The following is a 21,154-nucleotide window of genomic DNA, read 5'->3' as shown; positions in this document are numbered from 1 at the left end:
TTTCAACAGTGGTATCTTATCTGAGACTAACACAAACACTCAAGAGTGTTTGATTACACATACAATACAGTATATCAATGTACCCAACATAATATTCAGACGATTTGCCCTATTCCAGTACTGATAAGACAACACTAGCATATTGTTGACTGGAAATGAAACATTATGAGTTCTTTAAGCTCCAACAGAAAGATGCTTTAGTTATCCCAATCATAAACATAGCTGAATATACAGTGAATCAGAATACATACAGTATGTGATTCATGTAATTACCAGAGAGAATGTTTGTTGTCTCCTATTCTTTGTTTTAGTTTCTATGTTGATGCCAGACAGAAAGTCTTTTAATGTAGATGGCATCAACATCGTCTTCTTCATTAATGCGACAGCACAGAATGCATATAATTTACCAAGTGGCATCAGAAACACTCACAACAGAAAATGTATAAAGTATATTACATGAGCCTACTGTATAACAGAAAGTCTAAGCTTTGAGATACTGTATTCCTTCGAGTCAGCCTATTTCAGCTGGTTGAGATGCTTTAAGGGCCACATATAGTATAACAGTATATAGGTGATAAATGAGAACAGTCTGTGGTCATCCATAACAAAGACTCTCCTCTCCTCACTATGTCCAGCAGGCCCCTAGCCCAGCAGCTGCACAGCTTCAGCACTCACCATGTCACCAACATGGCAGAATCAGACAGGCAGAGAGGATGAGAGAACATATAGACAAAGACTGTATATTACCTGTGCTGCACTAGCCCTGAGGCCCTCCAGTACTGATATGGTATCAGTACCAGTACTGGTACCTGCAGGCACGTTTCTCCAGCCAAAGGGTGGGCACACTGAGCTGCAGCTTTACAACACTGCAGCTGTGGGCAAAACCCTGATGGAGCAGAACCAAGAGGGGTTCAATGATCTGTGTGTTTGTGTTTAGTGTGTGTGTGTTTAGTGTGTGTGTGCACTTGCGAGAAAGGGCACACATCCAGCATAGCGCAAATAAACCTGCAATTTCACTGTGTACCTCACACAGCGCAATGTCACGGAGATGCTGAGACACCTTAAATAAAATCATCTCCACCCCCGCTGGTGAAGATCAAAGTTGTATCAGGTGAACTTCAGCAGCGGCTCCACCCCGGTGGCGCGCCCCTCTGGAGCCCAGCACAGGGCTAACACAATCAAAGGGGAAGACACAGATACAGTTCACAGCTGAGTAACTCTATATGTCAAACAAAGCTAATCAATTGTTCATTCCCTCTGTGAAAAGACGATCAGCCATGGCTTACCTTTAAAATGATAGGCCAAGCAGGTGTAACTATCCTCTCTCTCTCTCCCTCTCTGTGAAACAAACAGAACAGAATAAAACACAGCTTGTTTTAGTTCCCCAGGATTTCAGTCATGGAAATGCAAAAAGACTAAATGACTATTTTTGTTACAGCAGATGTTACAATTGCAGCATCCAGATGTAGACTAACAAAAATTGTTTTTAGAATGTGATATGTGGATTTGTTTTTTGTTGCTGACCTGGTTTCTTTCCCAATAATGAACGTCTATCTGAATGTGTTGATGAATAAGAAGCTAGCCTTCTCTTAGTCTTTGTTGTTAAAGTCTGGGTGGAGATGCTGTATAGTAGACTCTCATCCAGTGAGTTGGGTCCCACCACTTGTACAACTCTGCTGCAGGTCTGATTACAGTGTAAACAACTCTTGAAAACTAACCAGCAGACGCATATGCAAGCTCTGAAACAGCACGATAGGTCTACTTCATCATCTTTGTCATCATCAGTGGCCACTAATGGCCATCCGTAGATAACAGAACAGTTGTTCTATCTCTATGTGTCCACCAATATTTGATTGATGTGTATACAGGGCTCATCTGTGAAAGAGAACTTCCTGTTAAAATAAAGGTTAAATAAAATAAATTACTTCTCCATATGTTTAGGGTGAGGATAATCATATAATCATGAAGTTAGCACACATTTAAATTTGATCCCATGGTCATTTGTTACCAGTGGATTATTCAAAGAGTTGTCACAACTGTCCTTCTTGTGATGCTAATAAATAAAGTCTGACAACAGCAGCACAAGAGCCACTCAAGGACTGTCCTAGCTGTACGGCACAGCATCCTCCTTCGACTCCATTAATCCACCTCATTCACTTTTCACAACTGTCTTTGCTCTATGAATATAAAGGCCTGGGATTTGTAACAGTGTGTCCTTCATGACACTCAAAGCCAGGTTCATCCCCATCAATATCAAATAAAAAATTAAACCTTCTCCTTATATAGGAGTGCATTGATTTAATATTTCACCACCACTGAAAAACCCCTGCTCCTACACTCAACTTGCAATTTGGAAATAAATTGACTGATTTAGACAGAGGCAGAGAGAGGGGGAGGGAAAACAACTTGATGTAAACCTGGGCCCGCTATGCGCTACCACTGAGTAAGGTGACATTGCACACCAAATCACTTGCATGAATATAGAGAAAGAAAACAATTTCCATTTCTGAAAGCAATTTTGTTTGGTGAAGGTGTGTTGATTGCCATGTATGTGAATCTATTGCTCAGAAGACATAGAGGAGCATGAACATTCCATAAGAGTCGGTGTTACATTTTGCTGTTAATATAACAATAAGAGAACCCAGGACTTTCATCTAAGGAATAAGAAAAACTTGTTTTTCCAAGTACATATAGAAGGGCAAGCACGGCAGCCTCCCTCTGTTGTGCTTTGTACAATGCTGAGAGGGAGCAGAAATTGCCTGACTTTTGCTGCAGCGAGTCTATTGTATTTTAATTGAGCCTAATGAAGAATAATTAAGTAATTAAAGACTGGATAAGAGAGAGGTGCCGTAAACAGATAAAGGCAGAGTGCCTAGTATTACCAATGTGCCGCACTGCAGTGTGAATTGGCCATACTCTCACACATACCTCCTGCATGGCATCGTCCAAACTAGAGGCAAATTACCAAAGGCACTGTCCAAAATGTACCCACAGACCTTAGTATTTCATTCCTCATACGGCTTTTCCATGTGTCTGTGAGTATGCATGTGGTCGAATTCAAAATGTAATACTTCCCAGTTGGATTTTGGAAATGGGAGTATACTGTGATATTTTCACCACTCTGACATTAGCAGGTTTTATTTTTGGAGTAATAGAACAGCGTGATGTGTACTTATGGGTTTCCATGAGAACCATCAAAGTCTTATTTTAACAACACTGCAATTATGGGGAATATGGAAATACATTTTGAGCCAATTCACAGTTGAGTTGACTCGAATAATAGGAAAATAAAAGTGAAATGGGGGAGGGTGACAGTGGTAAAATTAAACTCTCTTTTCTTCAAAGTACCCACAATTTGAGGCCAAGAATCCCAATGAATGAAATCTCTAATAACCAGATATTGTTAAATGCTATGGCACATCCACAGTACTTTGAAGTAAGTGTGTGGTGCCAAAAACTCAGCATATCGCTCGCTTTCTGCTATATTAACCATCTGTAATCTCTGTTCAAATCATATGCTGGTTGGCACTGATAATCTACACATAATCCATTCCTCCAAGAGAGGGTACACAAATGCATATTTGTTTCCCAGGATTAAAAGATTATGGTGGGTGGATGGCAAATAACGTACACTGGTGGCAGTTTTCACTGATTTTAATTTCAACACGAAAATTGGTAAGACCTACAAGACCTACAAAGGTTTGACTTTAACTCCACATTGTAAAATTATAATATCTTGAATAAAGGTAAGCAAAAGATGCTTGTGAGAGCTCCTGTACATTGATTCCATGCTGGCCATGTACAGTGCCTTGCGAAAGTATTCGGCCTCCTTGAACTTTGCGACCTTTTGCCACATTTCAGGCTTCAAACATAAAGATATAAAACTGTATTTTTTTGTGAAGAATCAACAACAAGTGGGACACAATCATGAAGTGGAACGACATTTATTGGATATTTCAAACTTTTTTAACAAATCAAAAACTGAACAATTGGGCGTGCAAAATTATTCAGCCCCTTTACTTTCAGTGCAGCAAACTCTCTCCAGAAGTTCAGTGAGGATCTCTGAATGATCCAATGTTGACCTAAATGACTAATGATGATAAATACAATCCACCTGTGTGTAATCAAGTCTCCGTATAAATGCACCTGCACTGTGATAGTCTCAGAGGTCCTTTTAAAAGCGCAGAGAGCATCATGAAGAACAAGGAACACACCAGGCAGGTCCGAGATACTGTTGTGAAGAAGTTTAAAGCCGGATTTGGATACAAAAAGATTTCCCAAGCTTTAAACATCCCAAGGAGCACTGTGCAAACGTTAATATTGAAATGGAAGGAGTATCAGACCACTGCAAATCTACCAAGACCTGGCCGTCCCTCTAAACTTTCAGCTCATACAAGGAGAAGACTGATCAGAGATGCAGCCAAGAGGCCCATGATCACTCTGGATGAACTGCAGAGATCTACAGCTGAGGTGGGAGACTCTGTCCATAGGACAACAATCAGTCGTATATTGCACAAATCTGGCCTTTATGGAAGAGTGGCAAGAAGAAAGCCATTTCTTAAAGATATCCATAAAAAGTGTCGTTTAAAGTTTGCCACAAGCCACCTGGGAGACACACCAAACATGTGGAAGAAGGTGCTCTGGTCAGATGAAACCAAAATTGAACTTTTTGGCAACAATGCAAAATGTTATGTTTGGCATAAAAGCAACACAGCTGAACACACCATCCCCATTGTCAAACATGGTGGTGGCAGCATCATGGTTTGGGCCTGCTTTTCTTCAGCAGGGACAGGGAAGATGGTTAAAATTGATGGGAAGATGGATGGAGCCAAATACAGGACCATTCTGGAAGAAACCCTGATGGAGTCTGCAAGAGACTGGGACGGAGATTTGTCTTCCAACAAGACAATGATCCAAAACATAAAGCAAAATCTACAATGGAATGGTTCAAAAATAAACATATCCAGGTGTTAGAATGGCCAAGTCAAAGTCCAGACCTGAATCCAATCGAGAATCTGTGGAAAGAACTGAAAACTGCTGTTCACAAATGCTCTCCATCCAACCTCACTGAGCTCAAGCTATTTTGCAAGGAGGAATGGGAAAAAAATTCAGTCTCTCGATGTGCAAAACTGATAGAGGCATACCCCAAGCGACTTACAGCTGTAATCGCAGCAAAAGGTGGCGCTACAAAGTATTAACTTAAGGGGGCTGAATAATTTTGCACGCCCAATTTTTCAGTTTTTGATTTGTTAAAAAAGTTTGAAATATCCAATAAATGTCGTTCCACTTCATGATTGTGTCCCACTTGTTGTTGATTCTTCACAAAAAAATACAGTTTTATATCTTTATGTTTGAAGCCTGAAATGTGGCAAAAGGTCACAAAGTTCAAGGGGGCCGAATACTTTCGCAAGGCACTGTAGTTCACACTAACTGGGACTTGATCTGAGTGTTTTTATGTTTCTAATCTAAGTGTGAAGCTAAATGATTACTTTGTGTTCCCAAACCACATTGGAGGAGGTATTTTTGATGCGGGCTGCCTGAGATCAATGACAGACTGCTGTGAGAGGCAGGGTGGCAACCTTCAGAGTGATATTACTGCAACAGCCACATTGTTTCCTTTCTTTGCATGCCTGCTCAAAATGTCACCTTTCAGAGAAAATGTAATTGCTTTAATAAATCTATGTACAGACCTCATGTGGCTAAACTATACATTCACACTCATAAAACAAAGTGAGTGGGCCCTAACCAAGGTCTATTGGACACTAGCTTTAGTGGACTAAACTCTGCTAGCTTCACCTACGCAGGCTACAAAACTATCACAAAATAAATAATTCTGGGCAATTATAATTGCACAATGAACACAATTACTGTAGGCCAACTTTGGTAATGAGATTAGACTAACATTGTCTCAGGGAGACCTTTGTCAATATTCCTGAATGACTGATACTGTAGGCCTATGTGAAATATCAACCATATGGAACTATATCTGTAAAGTTTAGAGTAGGGTAATTATTTTGTTCGGTGACTCGTCATAAATATTTACAATCTACTGCTCTGAATTCAAAATATAATAGGCCGCTCGACCATCCTCCCTGTATCGCCAAGCCCATACCATGGTAAATGAAATTTACAGAACAGAAACCGCCATCGTTGTACTCATGGTAACTGACCTCGCCCTTGATTATAGTTGCCAATAGCTGAGACGGTCAGTGCTATCTGGGATCCGTGTGACGTCCCTACCCTAAACCCGGCAGGCCTGGGTAATTCCAGTCCTCGGGGGCCTGATAGGTGTTACACTTAACTGCAAAAGTTTCGACCTACAGGTTGTTTTATCATACTGAAGTGATTCAAAAACTATTACACTAAAAAACAGGGGAATAAAATTGCGTTGCCTGATTGAGTCTAAAAACAGCCATTATAATGAGCCTGCCCTCCTATAGCTCCTCCCACATTGATCAGCCTACATTATAATTAGAGTACAGACTCGGAAATGAAGGATGTTTTTATACACTTCAATGGCCTCCTATGGGCTCATAGACCAATCACGATGCGAATACAAATCAAAACATAGATGTGATTGGTAAATGAGTTGCAGAAATCTGACCAATTGTGTTTGCGCCTCAATTCATGACGCACCTTGGTTGGAGAGCGAGGTAGTGGCAGCGTTCCTTTCCAATAGCTAAAGCTGCATTGCCATCTGATGGATATCTTCAGAATTACACGGTAGGGCCTACTTTGTTGGACCGCGGATGACGCCTCACATGGATGAGACTGCAAGCAGGCCTTGCTATATATAATCCAGTATTTGTCAAATTAACGTCAAAAGTATATATTATTAACATTTTTACTAACCCTTACCATGTTCCTAATCTTAACCTAATTATCATAACCTGCTACGAAAAGTAAAATCTGACGTTAATTTGATAAAAGCTTGGATGCCTTCCAGCCATGCTACTGCAAACTGCATGAAAATACACCAATCACAAAGCCAAAACAAAACAGGTCACTTCCGTTGAGCTGTAAAATCAGGAAGGATGCTGGAGGGTTGGGTTTCCACTAGTTACCACAGCCACAGAGTCAAAATGGACTATATCGTTAAAAAAAAACGTATTTTGGGGCTAAATTTAAGGTGAGGCATAAAGTTAGCAGTGTGGTTGGGGTTAGGTTTAAAATCAGATTGTACGAATAACAATTGTAAAAATGGGCGGGGTGTAGCCATAATTATGACTTTGTGGTTGTGGTAACTAGTGACGACCAGAGGTTTAATGTACAGCCAAATATACTCCATTCTCTACTATCTCTGGTACAGTTTATCTGTGACAAAATGTCGATGACAACTATGTAGAAGGTTACTCTGATTTTCTGCTCTGTCCTCTGTGTTTTGTTTTTTCTTCCCTAAATAATTTTCCAGAGAGGGAAGAATGATGTAGGGCAGCCCGAGGGTAAGGCAGTTTATCACTGATCCGTTCTGATGTTGATGTGCAGTTCGGCTTTGATGCTTGGAAGATAATTCCATATTTTGCGTATCGTTCTAGCCATCTACAAACCTGCCAGCAAAGCTAAATAATGTATAATACGTACAGTAACAGCATGTAACTATTGAATACATAATTTCATATAAGTCTATGCATTTTGCCAATAGCCTACAACTGTAAGTTATTATAGCCTACACTTTTGTCATCATCATCAGGTTGTATGCATCTATTTAGTCTAGGAGGTTATCCTCTGTGCTGTGTTCTGCTCCTCATCGCCCTTGCCAGTTTTATGAATTCCCACACCATTTAAATAAAGTAATTGTAATTTGTCTTGTTTTTCCTGTTCTTCATTGTGACCATCTCTCTCCATAATATATTATACTTCAGTAAACTGTACATTGATTAATCATTGAAAACTGCAGGCTTCTTCCTAGTTTGTTGATCAGTGCTCTCTGCTCTCATTCCTAGTTGGTCCTGGGTATTATCCTCCCATGATGCATCGCCTACAGATGCCAGAGGAGTGCCTCGGACAGTGGATGGAGGGGACTCATGACTCTGGGCCCCACAGCCCTGAGGTCCTGGCTAAAGTCAAAGGCATGGGCACACTTCAGATCCGAGGAGCCACTAAATCCAATCTGATCAGCCAGGACATTCCCATCTACGGATTTGGAATCCTACTCCACATCTTCTTCATCATATTCTAGATAAGCTGCACAATGTCCACCCTAGACTGGCTCAGTTAAATGGATAGACAAACTATTTAGAGGCAGGAATGTAGATGATGTAGACTATTACAGTTTTTAACAGCATCCATGTAATACCTATACTAGCTAGGAGTCCAGTGCATCCAGTACATTAGAAGGTGTGCACACCATAAATGCATTGTTGTATTCACAGATGACAACTAGGCCTAAAGGAAAAAGTACTAAACTGGTATGCCGATTTCCTACAATGACATTTGAAGCTTGGCAGGAGAGGAGGAGTAAGTAGACAGCATCACATCATTAATAGCTAGGCCATTGTGAATGACACAATGATGTATATGATGTGCCTTTTATCTCATAGCGCAGTTGATAACAGTCCCATGCACCTGACCTCCCTAACACACACCATTTAGGTCCTACATTCCGTGATGATTCACCCTGATGAAAGACTAATGCAGGATATAACACACCCTGCGAGGAGAAATGTCATCTGACAAATGAGCTCCTCTCTAACAGTCACCTCTTTCATGACTTTGAGGGCTTATTTTCAATCAACTTCCTCATTGTTTTGATCGTTCCATTTGTCAGGGCCCCTGCAGAATGTATCAGTAGCTCCAATTTAAGCAACTCCATGATAAGGTAGATTAGGATCCTGTCCAACTCACAGGGAGCTTTGTTCCCTGCCTTTGTTAGACCTGGATTAGCAATCAGAAGTAATGTTGTTTCAGCCCAGCAGTGTCTAATACCAATTACTGCATGTATTTTGGATCAGCACTAAGAGGTTTAGCTCCATTCATCAAATGAATGCTAAGGGGGTAGGGGTGGGGGACAATGTGACAGGGACATGCATATAAATCTATTCATGTCCTATGTATCAATGCCACTCTCACCTTCCGTAATTAAGAAACATTGAGTCACAATGGTTGATTCGTTTCCATTCCTGAGTATTGAACGTGTAGTTCTGAACGTGCAGAGTGAATGTTGAATCTCAAGGCTTTCTGCAACATTGGAAAGCAACTCTAGATACGGTGTGTGTTCGTCCATGCATGAGTTTGCTCTTTAAATCCCTGACTGCCATGTTTCCCTCCCAGCAGATGATGAGCTGGCCCAGCTTCAGGAGAAGCTGCTGGAGACAGAGGGTGAAGTAGAGGATCTTCTCCAGAAGGAGCAGCACTCCTAACAGGTAAATGGCCCATATTTCCATTTACACACCACTTCTCCCAGCCCAGATCTAAGAAGAGTCAAATAAATTACTCCATTGCAGGGATAAATCAGGGTGGACGCCACATAAAAATGAAAGGGCAAATTCTTTGATTAACTCTCCCATATTCAGGCATTCCTTTGCTCATGTGCCATTTGTTTTTTTGTCTGGATCCAACTGTTAAAATATGACATGACAATCTTTATAGGTTCACACTCTTACCCACCATGCAAGTGTATATTTTGTGCTTCATGAAGATTGTACTACATTGTAGATTTGATGCAACTTGAAGGAAAGCATGTACATTTAAAAGCCTCCTGTTTTACACAGAGATTGGGGCCACCATCCATGGACGGTGAATATTTGATCTCCAATAACAGATAACGATATTCACTCTGATCTTTCTTAATAAGGTGTATATTAGATCAATAACATGCAATTAGTGGCTCTCTTCATTTTCACTCCATACTGGAGTAGATTTTCTATCCTTTTCAGAGACAAATATCTCCTTTCAGGACAAATCTCAGCTATTAACTTCTCTCTTTACTAATTTCTGCATGCCATTTTTCACCTCTTCACAATAACTTCTTAATATTGCTCATCCTCGAGGCAGTGTTTAGCCATTTCATTAAAATGTGTTTGACTTAACATTTGTAATCTGTGAAAGTGTTGCAGGAAGGCATAAAAGGTTATCATGAGCATGAATAATCTCCAGGCTATAGATAAAGATTGATCAGAATGAAAGCACTGTGGTATGAATGGGAGAAGGACCGCATTGGTATTGAGGCCCACTTTTCCCCCCTCTCTGCTGCTCTCTGGTGGCATGCAGCACGACTAGCAGCAAGGTTAGAAGAGCATCCAAGCAGGAGAAGTTACTGCGGAAGCTGAGTAAGATCAGTCGGGTGATGCAGGAGGTACGACTGATGGAGGGGGCCACACCTGAGATGGTGCCCTACGCTGCTGACTGAGAGGGTAGGTTAACACAACACAGTAGGCTCCTCTGTCACTCACCATACATAAAATAATATTCACATGAGGCTTTGAGTACTACTTACTGTACTTCTATAGAATTATGACAGAGGTGAAGTGGAAAAGGTAAGTTAGCAAAACGTTGGACTGTGAGACAGTTGATATTCTGATTGTCCCCTCTGGTAGAGTGTGTCCCTGTCATTCCATGTCTTTCTCTCTCTCTCTCCAGGCTACCATGAGGAGACCTACCCCCAGTATTTTTTTATTTATTTACCTTTATTTAACCAGGTAGGCAAGTTGAGAACAAGTTCTCATTTACAATTGCGACCTGGCCAAGATAAAGCAAAGCAGTTCGACAGATACAACAACACAGAGTTACACATGGAGTAAAACAAACATACAGTCAATAATAAAGTATAAACAATTCTATATACAATGTGAGCAAATGAGGTGAGAAGGGAGGTAAAGGCAAAAAAGGCCTTGGTGGCAAGGTAAATACAATATAGCAAGTAAAACACTGGAATGGTAGTTTTGCAATGGAAGAATGTGCAAAGTAGAAATAAAAATAATGGGGTGCAAAGGAGCAAAATAAATAAATAAATTAAATACAGTTGGGAAAGAGGTAGTTGATAGGGCTACATTATAGGTGGGCTATGTACAGGTGCAGTAATCTGTGAGCTGCTCTGACAGTTGGTGCTTAAAGCTAGTGAGGGAGATAAGTGTTTCCAGTTTCAGAGATTTTTGTAGTTCGTTCCAGTCATTGGCAGCAGAGAACTGGAAAGCGAGGCGGCCAAAGAAAGAATTGGTTTTGGGGGTGACTAGAGAGATATACCTGCTGGAGCGTGTGCTACAGGTGGGAGATGCTATGGTGACCAGCGAGCTGAGATAAGGGGGGACTTTACCTAGTCTTGTAGATGACATGGAGCCAGTGGGTTTGGCGACGAGTATGAAGCGAGGGCCAGCCAACGAGAGCGTACAGGTCGCAATGGTGGGTAGTATATGGGGCTTTGGTGACAAAACGGATTGCACTGTGATAGACTGCATCCAATTTGTTGAGTAGGGTATTGGAGGCTATTTTGTAAATTACATCGCCAAAGTCGAGGATTGGTAGGATGGTCAGTTTTACAAGGGTATGTTTGGCAGCATGAGTGAAGGATGCTTTGTTGCGAAATAGGAAGCCAATTCTAGATTTAACTTTGGATTGGAGATGTTTGATATGGGTCTGGAAGGAGAGTTTACAGTCTAACCAGACACCTAAGTATTTGTAGTTGTCCACGTATTCTAAGTCAGAGCCGTCCAGAGTAGTGATGTTGGACAGGCGGGTAGGTGCAGGTAGCGATCGGTTGAAGAGCATGCATTTAGTTTTACTTGTATTTAAGAGCAATTGGAGGCCACGGAAGGAGAGTTGTATGGCATTGAAGCTTGCCTGGAGGGTTGTTAACACAGTGTCCAAAGAAGGGCCGGAAGTATACAGAATGGTGCCGTCTGCGTAGAGGTGGATCAGAGACTCACCAGCAGCAAGAGCGACCTCATTGATGTATACAGAGAAGAGAGTCGGTCCAAGAATTGAACCCTGTGGCACCCCCATAGAGACTGCCAGAGGTCCGGACAACAGACCCTCCGATTTGACACACTGAACTCTATCAGAGAAGTAGTTGGTGAACCAGGCGAGGCAATCATTTGAGAAACCAAGGCTGTTGAGTCTGCCGATGAGGATGTGGTGATTGACAGAGTCGAAAGCCTTGGCCAGATCAATGAATACGGCTGCACAGTAATGTTTCTTATCGATGGCGGTTAAGATATCGTTTAGGACCTTGAGCGTGGCTGAGGTGCACCCATGACCAGCTCTGAAACCAGATTGCATAGCAGAGAAGGTATGGTGAGATTCAAAATGGTCGGTAATCTGTTTGTTGACTTGGCTTTCGAAGACCTTAGAAAGGCATGGTAGAATAGATATAGGTCTGTAGCAGTTTGGGTCAAGAGTGTCCCCCCCTTTGAAGAGGGGGATGACCGCAGCTGCTTTCCAATCTTTGGGAATCTCAGACGACACGAAAGAGAGGTTGAACAGGCTAGTAATAGGGGTGGCAACAATTTCGGCAGATAATTTTAGAAAGAAAGGGTCCAGATTGTCTAGCCCGGCTGATTTGTAGGGGTCCAGATTTTGCAGCTCTTTCAGAACTTCAGCTGAATGGATTTGGGAGAAGGAGAAATGGGGAAGGCTTGGGCGAGTTGCTGTTGGGGGTGCAGTGCTGTTGACAGGGGTAGGAGTAGCCAGGTAGAAAGCATGGCCAGCAGTAGAAAAATGCTTATTGAAATTTTCAATTATGGTGGATTTATCAGTGGTGACAGTGTTTCCTATCTTCAGTGCAGTGGGCAGCTGGGAGGAGGTGTTCTTATTCTCCATGGACTTTACAGTGTCCCAGAACTTTTTTGAGTTAGTGTTGCAAGAAGCAAATTTCTGCTTGAAAAAGCTAGCCTTGGCTTTTCTAACTGCCTGTGTATAATGGTTTCTAGCTTCCCTGAACAGCTGCATATCACGGGGGCTGTTCGATGCTAATGCAGAACGCCATAGGATGTTTTTGTGTTGGTTAAGGGCAGTCAGGTCTGGGGAGAACCAAGGGCTATATCTGTTCCTGGTTCTAAATTTCTTGAATGGGGCATGTTTATTTAAGATGGTTAGGAAGGCATTTAAAAAAAATATCCAGGCATCCTCTACTGACGGGATGAGGTCAATATCCTTCCAGGATACCCCGGCCAGGTCGATTAGAAAGGCCTGCTCGCTGAAGTGTTTCAGGGAGCGTTTTACAGTGATGAGAGGAGGTCGTTTGACCGCTGACCCATTACGGATGCAGGCAATGAGGCAGTGATCGCTGAGATCTTGGTTGAAGACAGCAGAGGTGTATTTAGAGGGGAAGTTGGTTAGGATGATATCTATGAGGGTGCCCATGTTTAAGGCTTTGGGGAGGTACCTGGTAGGTTAATTGATAATTTGTGTGAGATTGAGGGCATCAAGTTTAGATTGTAGGATGGCTGGGGTGTTAAGCATGTTCCAGTTTAGGTCGCCTAGCAGCACGAGCTCTGAAGATAGATGGGGGGCAATCAGTTCACATATGGTGTCCAGAGCACAGCTGGGGGCAGAGGGTGGTCTATAGCAGGCGGCAACGGTGAGAGACTTGTTTTTAGAGAGGTGGATTTTTAAAAGTAGAAGTTCAAATTGTTTGGGTACAGACCTGGATAGTAGGACAGAACTCTGCAGGCTATCTTTGCAGTAGATTGCAACACCGCCCCCTTTGGCAGTTCTATCTTGTCTGAAAATGTTGTAGTTTGGAATTAAAATGTCTGAATTTTTGGTGGTCTTCCTAAGCCAGGATTCAGACACAGCTAGAACATCCGGGTTGGCAGAGCGTGCTAAAGCAGTGAATAGAACAAACTTAGGGAGGAGGCTTCTAATGTTAACATGCATGAAACCAAGGCTATTACGGTTACAGAAGTCGTCAAAAGAGAGCGCCTGGGGAATAGGAGTGGAGCTAGGCACTGCAGGGCCTGGATTCACCTCTACATCGCCAGAGGAACATAGGAGGAGTAGAATAAGGGTGCGACTAAAAGCAATAAGAATTGGTCGTCTAGAACGTCTGGAACAGAGAGTAAAAGGAGGTTTCTGGGGGCGATAAAATAGCATCAAGGTATAATGTACAGACAAAGGTAAGGTAGGATGTGAATACAGTGGAGGTAAACCTAGGTATTGAGTGATGAAGAGAGAGATATTGTCTCTAGAAACATCATTGAAACCAGGAGATGTCATTGCATGTGTGGGTGGTGGAACTAATAGGTTGGATAAGGTATAGTGAGCAGGACTAGAGGCTCTACAGTGAAATAAGCCAATAAACACTAACAGTGTAAGGAGCCCGGAGGCAGGCGCAGCGGCAGTTCTCATCACCATCCTGGAGGAGCCTGCTGCTGACTCAGATACCCACTGCCGAGGCCCTGGCTGAGGAGGTAGAAGAGGACGCAGAGGAGGAGGAGGAGCAGTAGCTCTGCCCGCCCCCACCTCCTGAAGGAGGAATGGAAGAAACGGGTAGTAGTCCCACCAGAGTAAAAAAGCTAATCAGATTCAGCGACCACAAAGATGTGTTTCACTACCCTAAGCAGGATACAGTCTATGAATATAGGTATGAAGAGGAGAAGGAAGAGAGGAGGAAGAGGAGCAAGTGGATGAGACAGAGGAAGAGGAGGAAGAGGAGCAAGTGGATGAGACAGAGGAAGAGGGAGTAGTAGGTGATGAAGACCCACTGATGGAGGCCGAGTCTCTCAGTTTTAGTTGTGATGTCTGTAGTAATCCAGAAGCAGAAGAAGAGATGGAAGAAGAGTACATTCTACTGTCTCAGTCTGAAGAGACAGACATCTTCACCCCACCAGATAGGTCTGGGGAGCTGGGGATTGGGAGTTCTCTCAGGTTGAGGAACAGGAGAGAGAGACAGAGGGCAGAGTCAATGAGGAAACTAGTTCATCCTAAACTTGCCTCTCTAGCCCTTTGACCTTACTGAATGTTCTGAATATTCCCAAGAATGTACCTCTCCTTATGAAAATCCCCGTTTTCTATCCTGTCTCCTTGCGTCCCAAGACAGAATATGCTGTTCAGTGGGTGAATTTTGTGATCCTAACTAAACTACCTAATACCCTAATATTCATTCTGCTTTAAAGAAAACCATTTACCCACAATTCATCATGTCCTTTGATGGTAGACATCAAACTATCTGACTAACTTTATTCCAATATGGCAGTCAAGCATCGTAGAGACCCTGGTGTCCTCTGGGATAGATTGTAAACAGAGAGAGAGCAGGGACCCACATAAATGAGTAAACAGAGGTAGATCGTTCAAGTCCAGCTTTTGTATCTCAGACTATTAAAGTGGACACATTATATTAAAAGGTCATATGAAAAATATTTTTTCAAACCAGCAACTATTAAGCCCAGAATGTATTCGTAATAAAAAATGAATTGTCCATGAGTTGTATGAGTCTCCTGTTTTCCTGTTGAATACACTGTACTACCGTACCGCTGTCCTCGAGGACACTGTCCACTATCCTAGTGTAACAGGTTTGCTTCCGTCCCTCTCCTCGCCCCTACTTGGGCTCGAACCAGGGACCCTCTGCACACATCAACAACAGTTACCCACAAACCATCGCTCCACAAAAGCTGTGGCCCTTGCAGAGCAAGGGGAACAACTACTTCAGGTCTCAGAGCGAGTGACCGATTGAAATGCTATTAGCGCGCACCACCACTAACTAGCTAGCCATTTCACATCGGTTACACTAGCTGCCCATTGTCCTTGACCATATCATCACTTCACAGACATCTCAGGGGTTCAGTCAGAGAGTATACATAGTGTTGTGGGTGCATGTGACTGTTGTTTGACTCATTGGAGTTTTATTTTTTTCATAATCAGAGAACTGTGTGTATACAAACACTGTATATTGAACAATGTACACATTTTACATTACAGTGAAACAGTACTAAACACACTCATAGAATGAAAGGGCCTTGTTTCTTGGACACAAAGAAACTTGATATGAAAAGCACAGTATTTTTTTCTGCAAGGATCTCAACAGTTTGCCTAAAAATTCAGAAGAGTTGGAACACATTACTAAGAAACAGGAATATCATGGTTGATTAAAGTAGACCCTTTTTCATAACTTACTATAGCAATGAGCTGCCTCATCAGAGATTGTTCTTTGCTGTTTGCTTTCATTTGGTCTTCATTTTCCACTTAATATCCATAACATAAAATAGTTTCAGATATTTTGTGAAAGGTTTTTGCCTCTCAACAAGTGTGGAGAGTGGCCAGGTGCTCTAATGGTAATGTCGCAGCCTCCAGCACATTTCTACAATATCAGCATAGGTTTGAATCCAGTCTACTGCCCTTTGACACAACCTCTCTATCTTTCCCTACTGTCATCCTCTCTTTCTATCTGTTCAATAGAGTCAGAAAATATATATATTTAAAAGTAGGGTAAAGATATTTATTGATCCACTAAAATATAGAGAATAAAATCCTCTGGTATGCCAGATTCATAGAGAATGATATCAATATAGGATAACATGAGATATTAGTATGTGTGTTAATACACACAGGCCTGCTACTATCCTTGCCATATCTGAGTGGTTTGGTCTCTGATAACGTGTGAAATGAATCACATTATCAGATGGATGTTATCAGTTCATCTGATAATGTCAGATGAAGATATGAGTGCATCTGCAAACCACAATGCCCATGGTCTTGTGCCTGGTGCCAATAACCGATTCTGTACATTATATTACTGAATCTAATTTGTTAAGATTCCTGGGGACAAATTAGTAAATCATATTTTATTCAGGGAGTTGAGAATTTACAGCATATTAAAAAGAACTGACTTTAGTGACTTCATCATCTAAAAATAATATAACCAAACAGAAAAGGGAACAAATCCCGTCACCTCAAGAAGTGTTTTTCTAGTAGAGGGTGGAGAGGGAGCAGGCAGAACAAAGAAACCCAGGCTCAGACAGGTCAGGTGCAACACAAAGTCCCGTCTCAGAGAGAGAACATCTGATCAAGTTAAAGCATAAAATTGGATTTTGTCTCCAAAGGCACAATATGTACAGCTATTTCACATACACTGTAAACGTCGTTAAAGTGCACCATCCTATACATTCTCATACTTGATAGTGTGATATGATGTTTTACAAGATGCACGGACTGTGTGTCATGCCCTTGGCTGACCTGTTCTGTTCATGTCCAATTGACTAACTACCTGTTTTTATCCTATGTGTCGGTATGACAGATATTCCCTTCAATCATGTATGCTTCAGGCTCAAAAACAAAGATTCAATGAGTGTAAACTAAGGATATGGACACACTTAAGAACAAGATACAGGTAACTGCCAGAATAAAGAAACCACTTGAGTAAATTAGGGATACAAAGTATTATGAAAGCAGGTGCTTACACACAGGTGTGGTTCCTCAGTTATTTAATCCCATCATCCTTAGGGTCATGTATAAAAATGCCCAGTTACCTATTATTTTGGCTACAATGGCTAGAAGAATAGAACTCAGAGGGGTCTCAAAGAAGTATAGGGGGTTTAAAGGGGTGTGTGTCTCAGTCACCAGATCTCAATCAAATTGTAAACTAATGGGAGATTCTGGAAGCGGCACCTGAGACAGCGTTTTCCATCACCATCAACAAAACACCCAATGATGGAATTTATTGTGGAAGAATGGTGTCGCATCCCTCCAATAGCGTTCCAGACAGGAATCTATACCAATGTGATTTGAAGCTGTTCTGGCTCGTGGTGACCCAACCCCTTATTAATACACTTTATGTTGGTGTTTTCTTCATTTTGGCAGTTACCTGTGTCATGATATGTATAAATACATAAATAACAATATAAACACATACATGGAGGTGAATGTGATGTTCAAATGAGTAATATTAGTGACAGTTATGAAGTTAGTGTTATTTGTTAGGAGCTTTATCTTGAATTATGTTTTCAATCTTGAATGGGTCCTAATTTGTAACCTAATGGTTTCCAGTCCAATATTGAATAAGTTAAAGGTGGCATGTGGGGGTTAATTACTACGATGAAACCTCAACCAATTCAACATGAAGATGAACAGTTGTTAGTTTTTTTGTTGTTGCAATAAATGTTAAATTTATTGAAAAGTAATTAATGGTTAAAGAAATGTTAGAATTCCACAACGGCTACATAAAGTAACAGAATTCATTGTTACATATTTAATTTAAAACATGATCTATTAAAATCAAGAGTGGGTTAGTCTTTGTGCTTGTCCTGTCCACTGATTGACATATCCTTATCCTGAATAGAGACTGGAAGGGTTCCTAAGGAGCACCAGAACACATACACACACTCACAGACACTCTTGCAGACAGTTTTTGCCTCCACACCATCCTCGGCTTAAGCAAATTCCAGGGGGGATTCTTGGACAGTGTTGGGCCCCAATGGTGACCCCGGGATTAACTGCAGCCCTTGGTGAGGGGACTGATGGACTAATTGAGGCCCATGAGTAGGCCTTCAGTTTGGAGCAGGTAGCTTCTCAGGAGGGAAAGGACTGAGGGTGGCTGCTACTCACAGGCCAGCTTGCTGTCAAAGCTGGAGAGAGCAATGGCGAAGGCTTGGAGGGCACACATAGGGTAGTTATAGTCCATGGTGAATACATCCTCTGCAACCCGCCCAAACTGCATCACAATGTAGTCCGCTAAAGGGGTGAGGAAGAAACAGAAAATAAAGAAGTGATAACTTGATAAATGTAGGGTTTTAGTTACATAAAACAATATAAACTATCGTTACTCAAATAAAAGTTTATTTCATTTATTTGTCGTACTCAGACCTTAAAAATATCACTTTAAAAGAAGTGAGTGAAAATATATTTATTGAATAAGTAAAAATATGGAGAATAAAACCTGTAGGATATATAGGATAACGTGAGAGATTAGTATGTGTGTTAATACACACAGGCCTGCTGTTATCCTTGCACTGTGCTCTGTACTTTGTCTGCATACCAAATGGCACCCTATTCCCTATATCATCACTCAGGGCCAGGGCTTACCTCCACTGTATCCCTGTCTGCACATTATGCCCTGAATCTATTCTACCACGCCCAGAAATCTGCTCCTTTTATTCTCTGTCCCAAATGCACCAGACGACCAGTTTTGCTAGCCTTTAGCCGTACCCTCATCCTACTCCTCCTCTGTTCCTTGGGTGATGTAGGGGCTAACCCAGGCTGTGCGTGTCCCCAGGCACTCTCATTTGTTGACTTCTGTAATCAAAAAATCCTTGGTTTCATGCATGTTAACATCAGAAGCCTCCTCCCTAAGTTTGTTTTACTCACTGCTTTAGCACACTCCGCCAACCCCGATGTCCTTGCCGTGTCTGAATCCTGGCTTAGGAAGGCCACCAAAAATGTTGAGATATCCATACCCAACTACAACATTTTCCATCAAGATAGAACTGCCAAAGGGGGAGGAGTTGCAATCTACTGCAGAGATAGCTTGCAAAGTTCTGTCATACTTTCCAGGTCTATGCCCAAACAGTTCGAATTTATAATTTTAAAAATTAATCTCTCCAGAAATAAGTCTCTCACTGTTGCCGCCTGTTATAGACCCCCTCAGCTCCCAGCTGTGCCCTGGACACCATATGTGAATTGATTGCCCCCCATCTATCTTCAAAGTTTGCTCTGTTAGGTGACCTAAACTGGAATTTGCTTAACACCCCAGCAGTCCTACAATCTAAGCTAGATGCCCTCAATCTCACACAAATCATCAAGGAAACCACCAGGTACAACCCTAAATCAGTAAACATGAGCAACCTCATAGATATTATCCTGACCAACTTGCCCTCCAAATACACCTCTGCTGTTTTTAATCAGGATCTTAGCGATCACTGCCTCATTGCCTGCATTCGCTATGGGTCCGCGGTTAAACGACCACCTCTCATCACTAAAACACTTATGCGAGCGAGCAGGCCTTTCTAATCGACCTGGCCCAGGTATCCTGGAAGGATATTGACCTCATCCCGTCAGTCGAGGATGCCTGGTCGATCTTTAAAAGTAATTTCCTCACCATCTTAAATAAGCATGCCCCTTTCAAAAAAGGTAGAACTAACAACAGATATAGCCCTTGGTTCACTCCAGACTTGACTGCCCTTGGCCAGCACAAAAACATCCTGTGGCGGACTGCAATAGCATCGAATAGTCCCCGCGATATGCAACTGTTCAGGGAAGTCAGGAACCAATACACACAGTCAGTCAGGAAAGCAAAGGCTAGCTTTTTCAAACAGAAATTTGCATCCTGTATCTCCAACTCCAAAATGTTTTGGGACACTAAAGTCCATGGAGAACAAGAGCACCTCCTCCCAGCTGCCCACTGCACTGAGGCTAGGCGACACGGTCACCACCGATAAATCCATGATAATCGGAAATTTCAAAAAGCATTTCTCTACAGCTCCGGCCTACAGCTCCGCACCCCTCGCAGCTACTTGCCCGAGCCTCCCCAGCTTCTCCTTCACCCAAATCCAGATCGCAGATATTCTGAAAGAGCTGAAAAACCTGGACCCGTACAAATCAGCTGGACTAGACAATCTGGACCCTCTCTTTCTAAAATTTTCAGCCGCCATTGTTGCAACCCTTATTACCAGTCTGTTCAATCTCTCATTTCGTCTGAGATTCCTAAAGATTGGAAAGCTGCCGCGGTCATCCCCCTCTTCAAAGGGGGTGACACTCTAGACCCAAACTGTTACAGACCTATATTCATCCTGCCCTGCCTTTCTAAAGTCTTTGAAAGTGAAGTTAATAAACAGATCAATGACCATATCGAATCTCACCGTACCTTCTCCGCTGTTCAATCCGGTTTCCAAACTGGTCACGGGTGCACCTCAGCCACGCTCAAGGTACGAAACGATATCATAACCGCCATCGATAAAAGACAGTACTGTGCAGCCGTCTTCATCGACCTGACCAAGGCTTTCAACTCTTTCAAAGTATTCTTATTGGCAGACTCAATAGCCTTGATTTCTCAAATGACTGCCTCGCCTGGTTCACCAACTACTTCGCAGATAGAGATCAGTGTGTTAAATCGGAGGGCCTGTTGTCCGGACCTCTGGCAGTCTATGGGGGTACCACAGGGTTCAATTCTCGGGCCGACTCTTTTCTCTGTATATATCAACGATGTCGCTCTTGCTGCGGGTGATTCCCTGATTCACCTCTATGCAGACAACACCATTCTGTATACATCTGGCCCTTCTTTGGACACTGT

The 21,154-nt window shown here is 42.2% G+C and overlaps 1 protein-coding gene and 1 long non-coding RNA gene across 6 annotated transcripts in view; one reads left to right on the top strand and one right to left on the bottom strand.

The window, feature by feature from the left end:
- The first annotated feature begins 7,055 nt into the window (after positions 1-7,055).
- LOC110506684 lies at positions 7,056-10,780 on the top strand. Of its 2 annotated transcripts, XR_002471018.2 has the most exons (5): positions 7,056-7,442; positions 7,944-8,457; positions 9,274-9,362; positions 10,210-10,352; positions 10,579-10,780. It is a non-coding gene; the product is annotated as an uncharacterized LOC110506684 (long non-coding RNA). The 2 variants fall into 2 exon arrangements; XR_005039791.1 differs by having other exon boundaries at positions 7,944-9,362.
- A 5,920-nt stretch (positions 10,781-16,700) lies between these two features.
- The window catches only part of LOC110506682 (tubby protein-like), a 105,910-nt gene continuing 101,456 nt past the window's right edge, over positions 16,701-21,154 (bottom strand). For all 4 annotated transcript variants that reach the window (XM_021586473.2, XM_021586475.2, XM_021586476.2 and 1 more), the window contains one exon: positions 16,701-18,600. In XM_021586473.2, coding sequence (XP_021442148.2) covers positions 18,467-18,600 — 134 coding nt within the window. In that variant the 3' untranslated portion in view covers positions 16,701-18,466. The remainder of the gene's footprint in view (positions 18,601-21,154) is intronic.

The sequence above is a fragment of the Oncorhynchus mykiss genome, chromosome 26, assembly GCF_013265735.2.
Source record: "Oncorhynchus mykiss isolate Arlee chromosome 26, USDA_OmykA_1.1, whole genome shotgun sequence".
NCBI lineage: Eukaryota > Metazoa > Chordata > Actinopteri > Salmoniformes > Salmonidae > Oncorhynchus > Oncorhynchus mykiss.
Note: the sequence above shows the minus strand (reverse complement) of the source record. Positions and strands in the feature narration are given on the sequence as shown.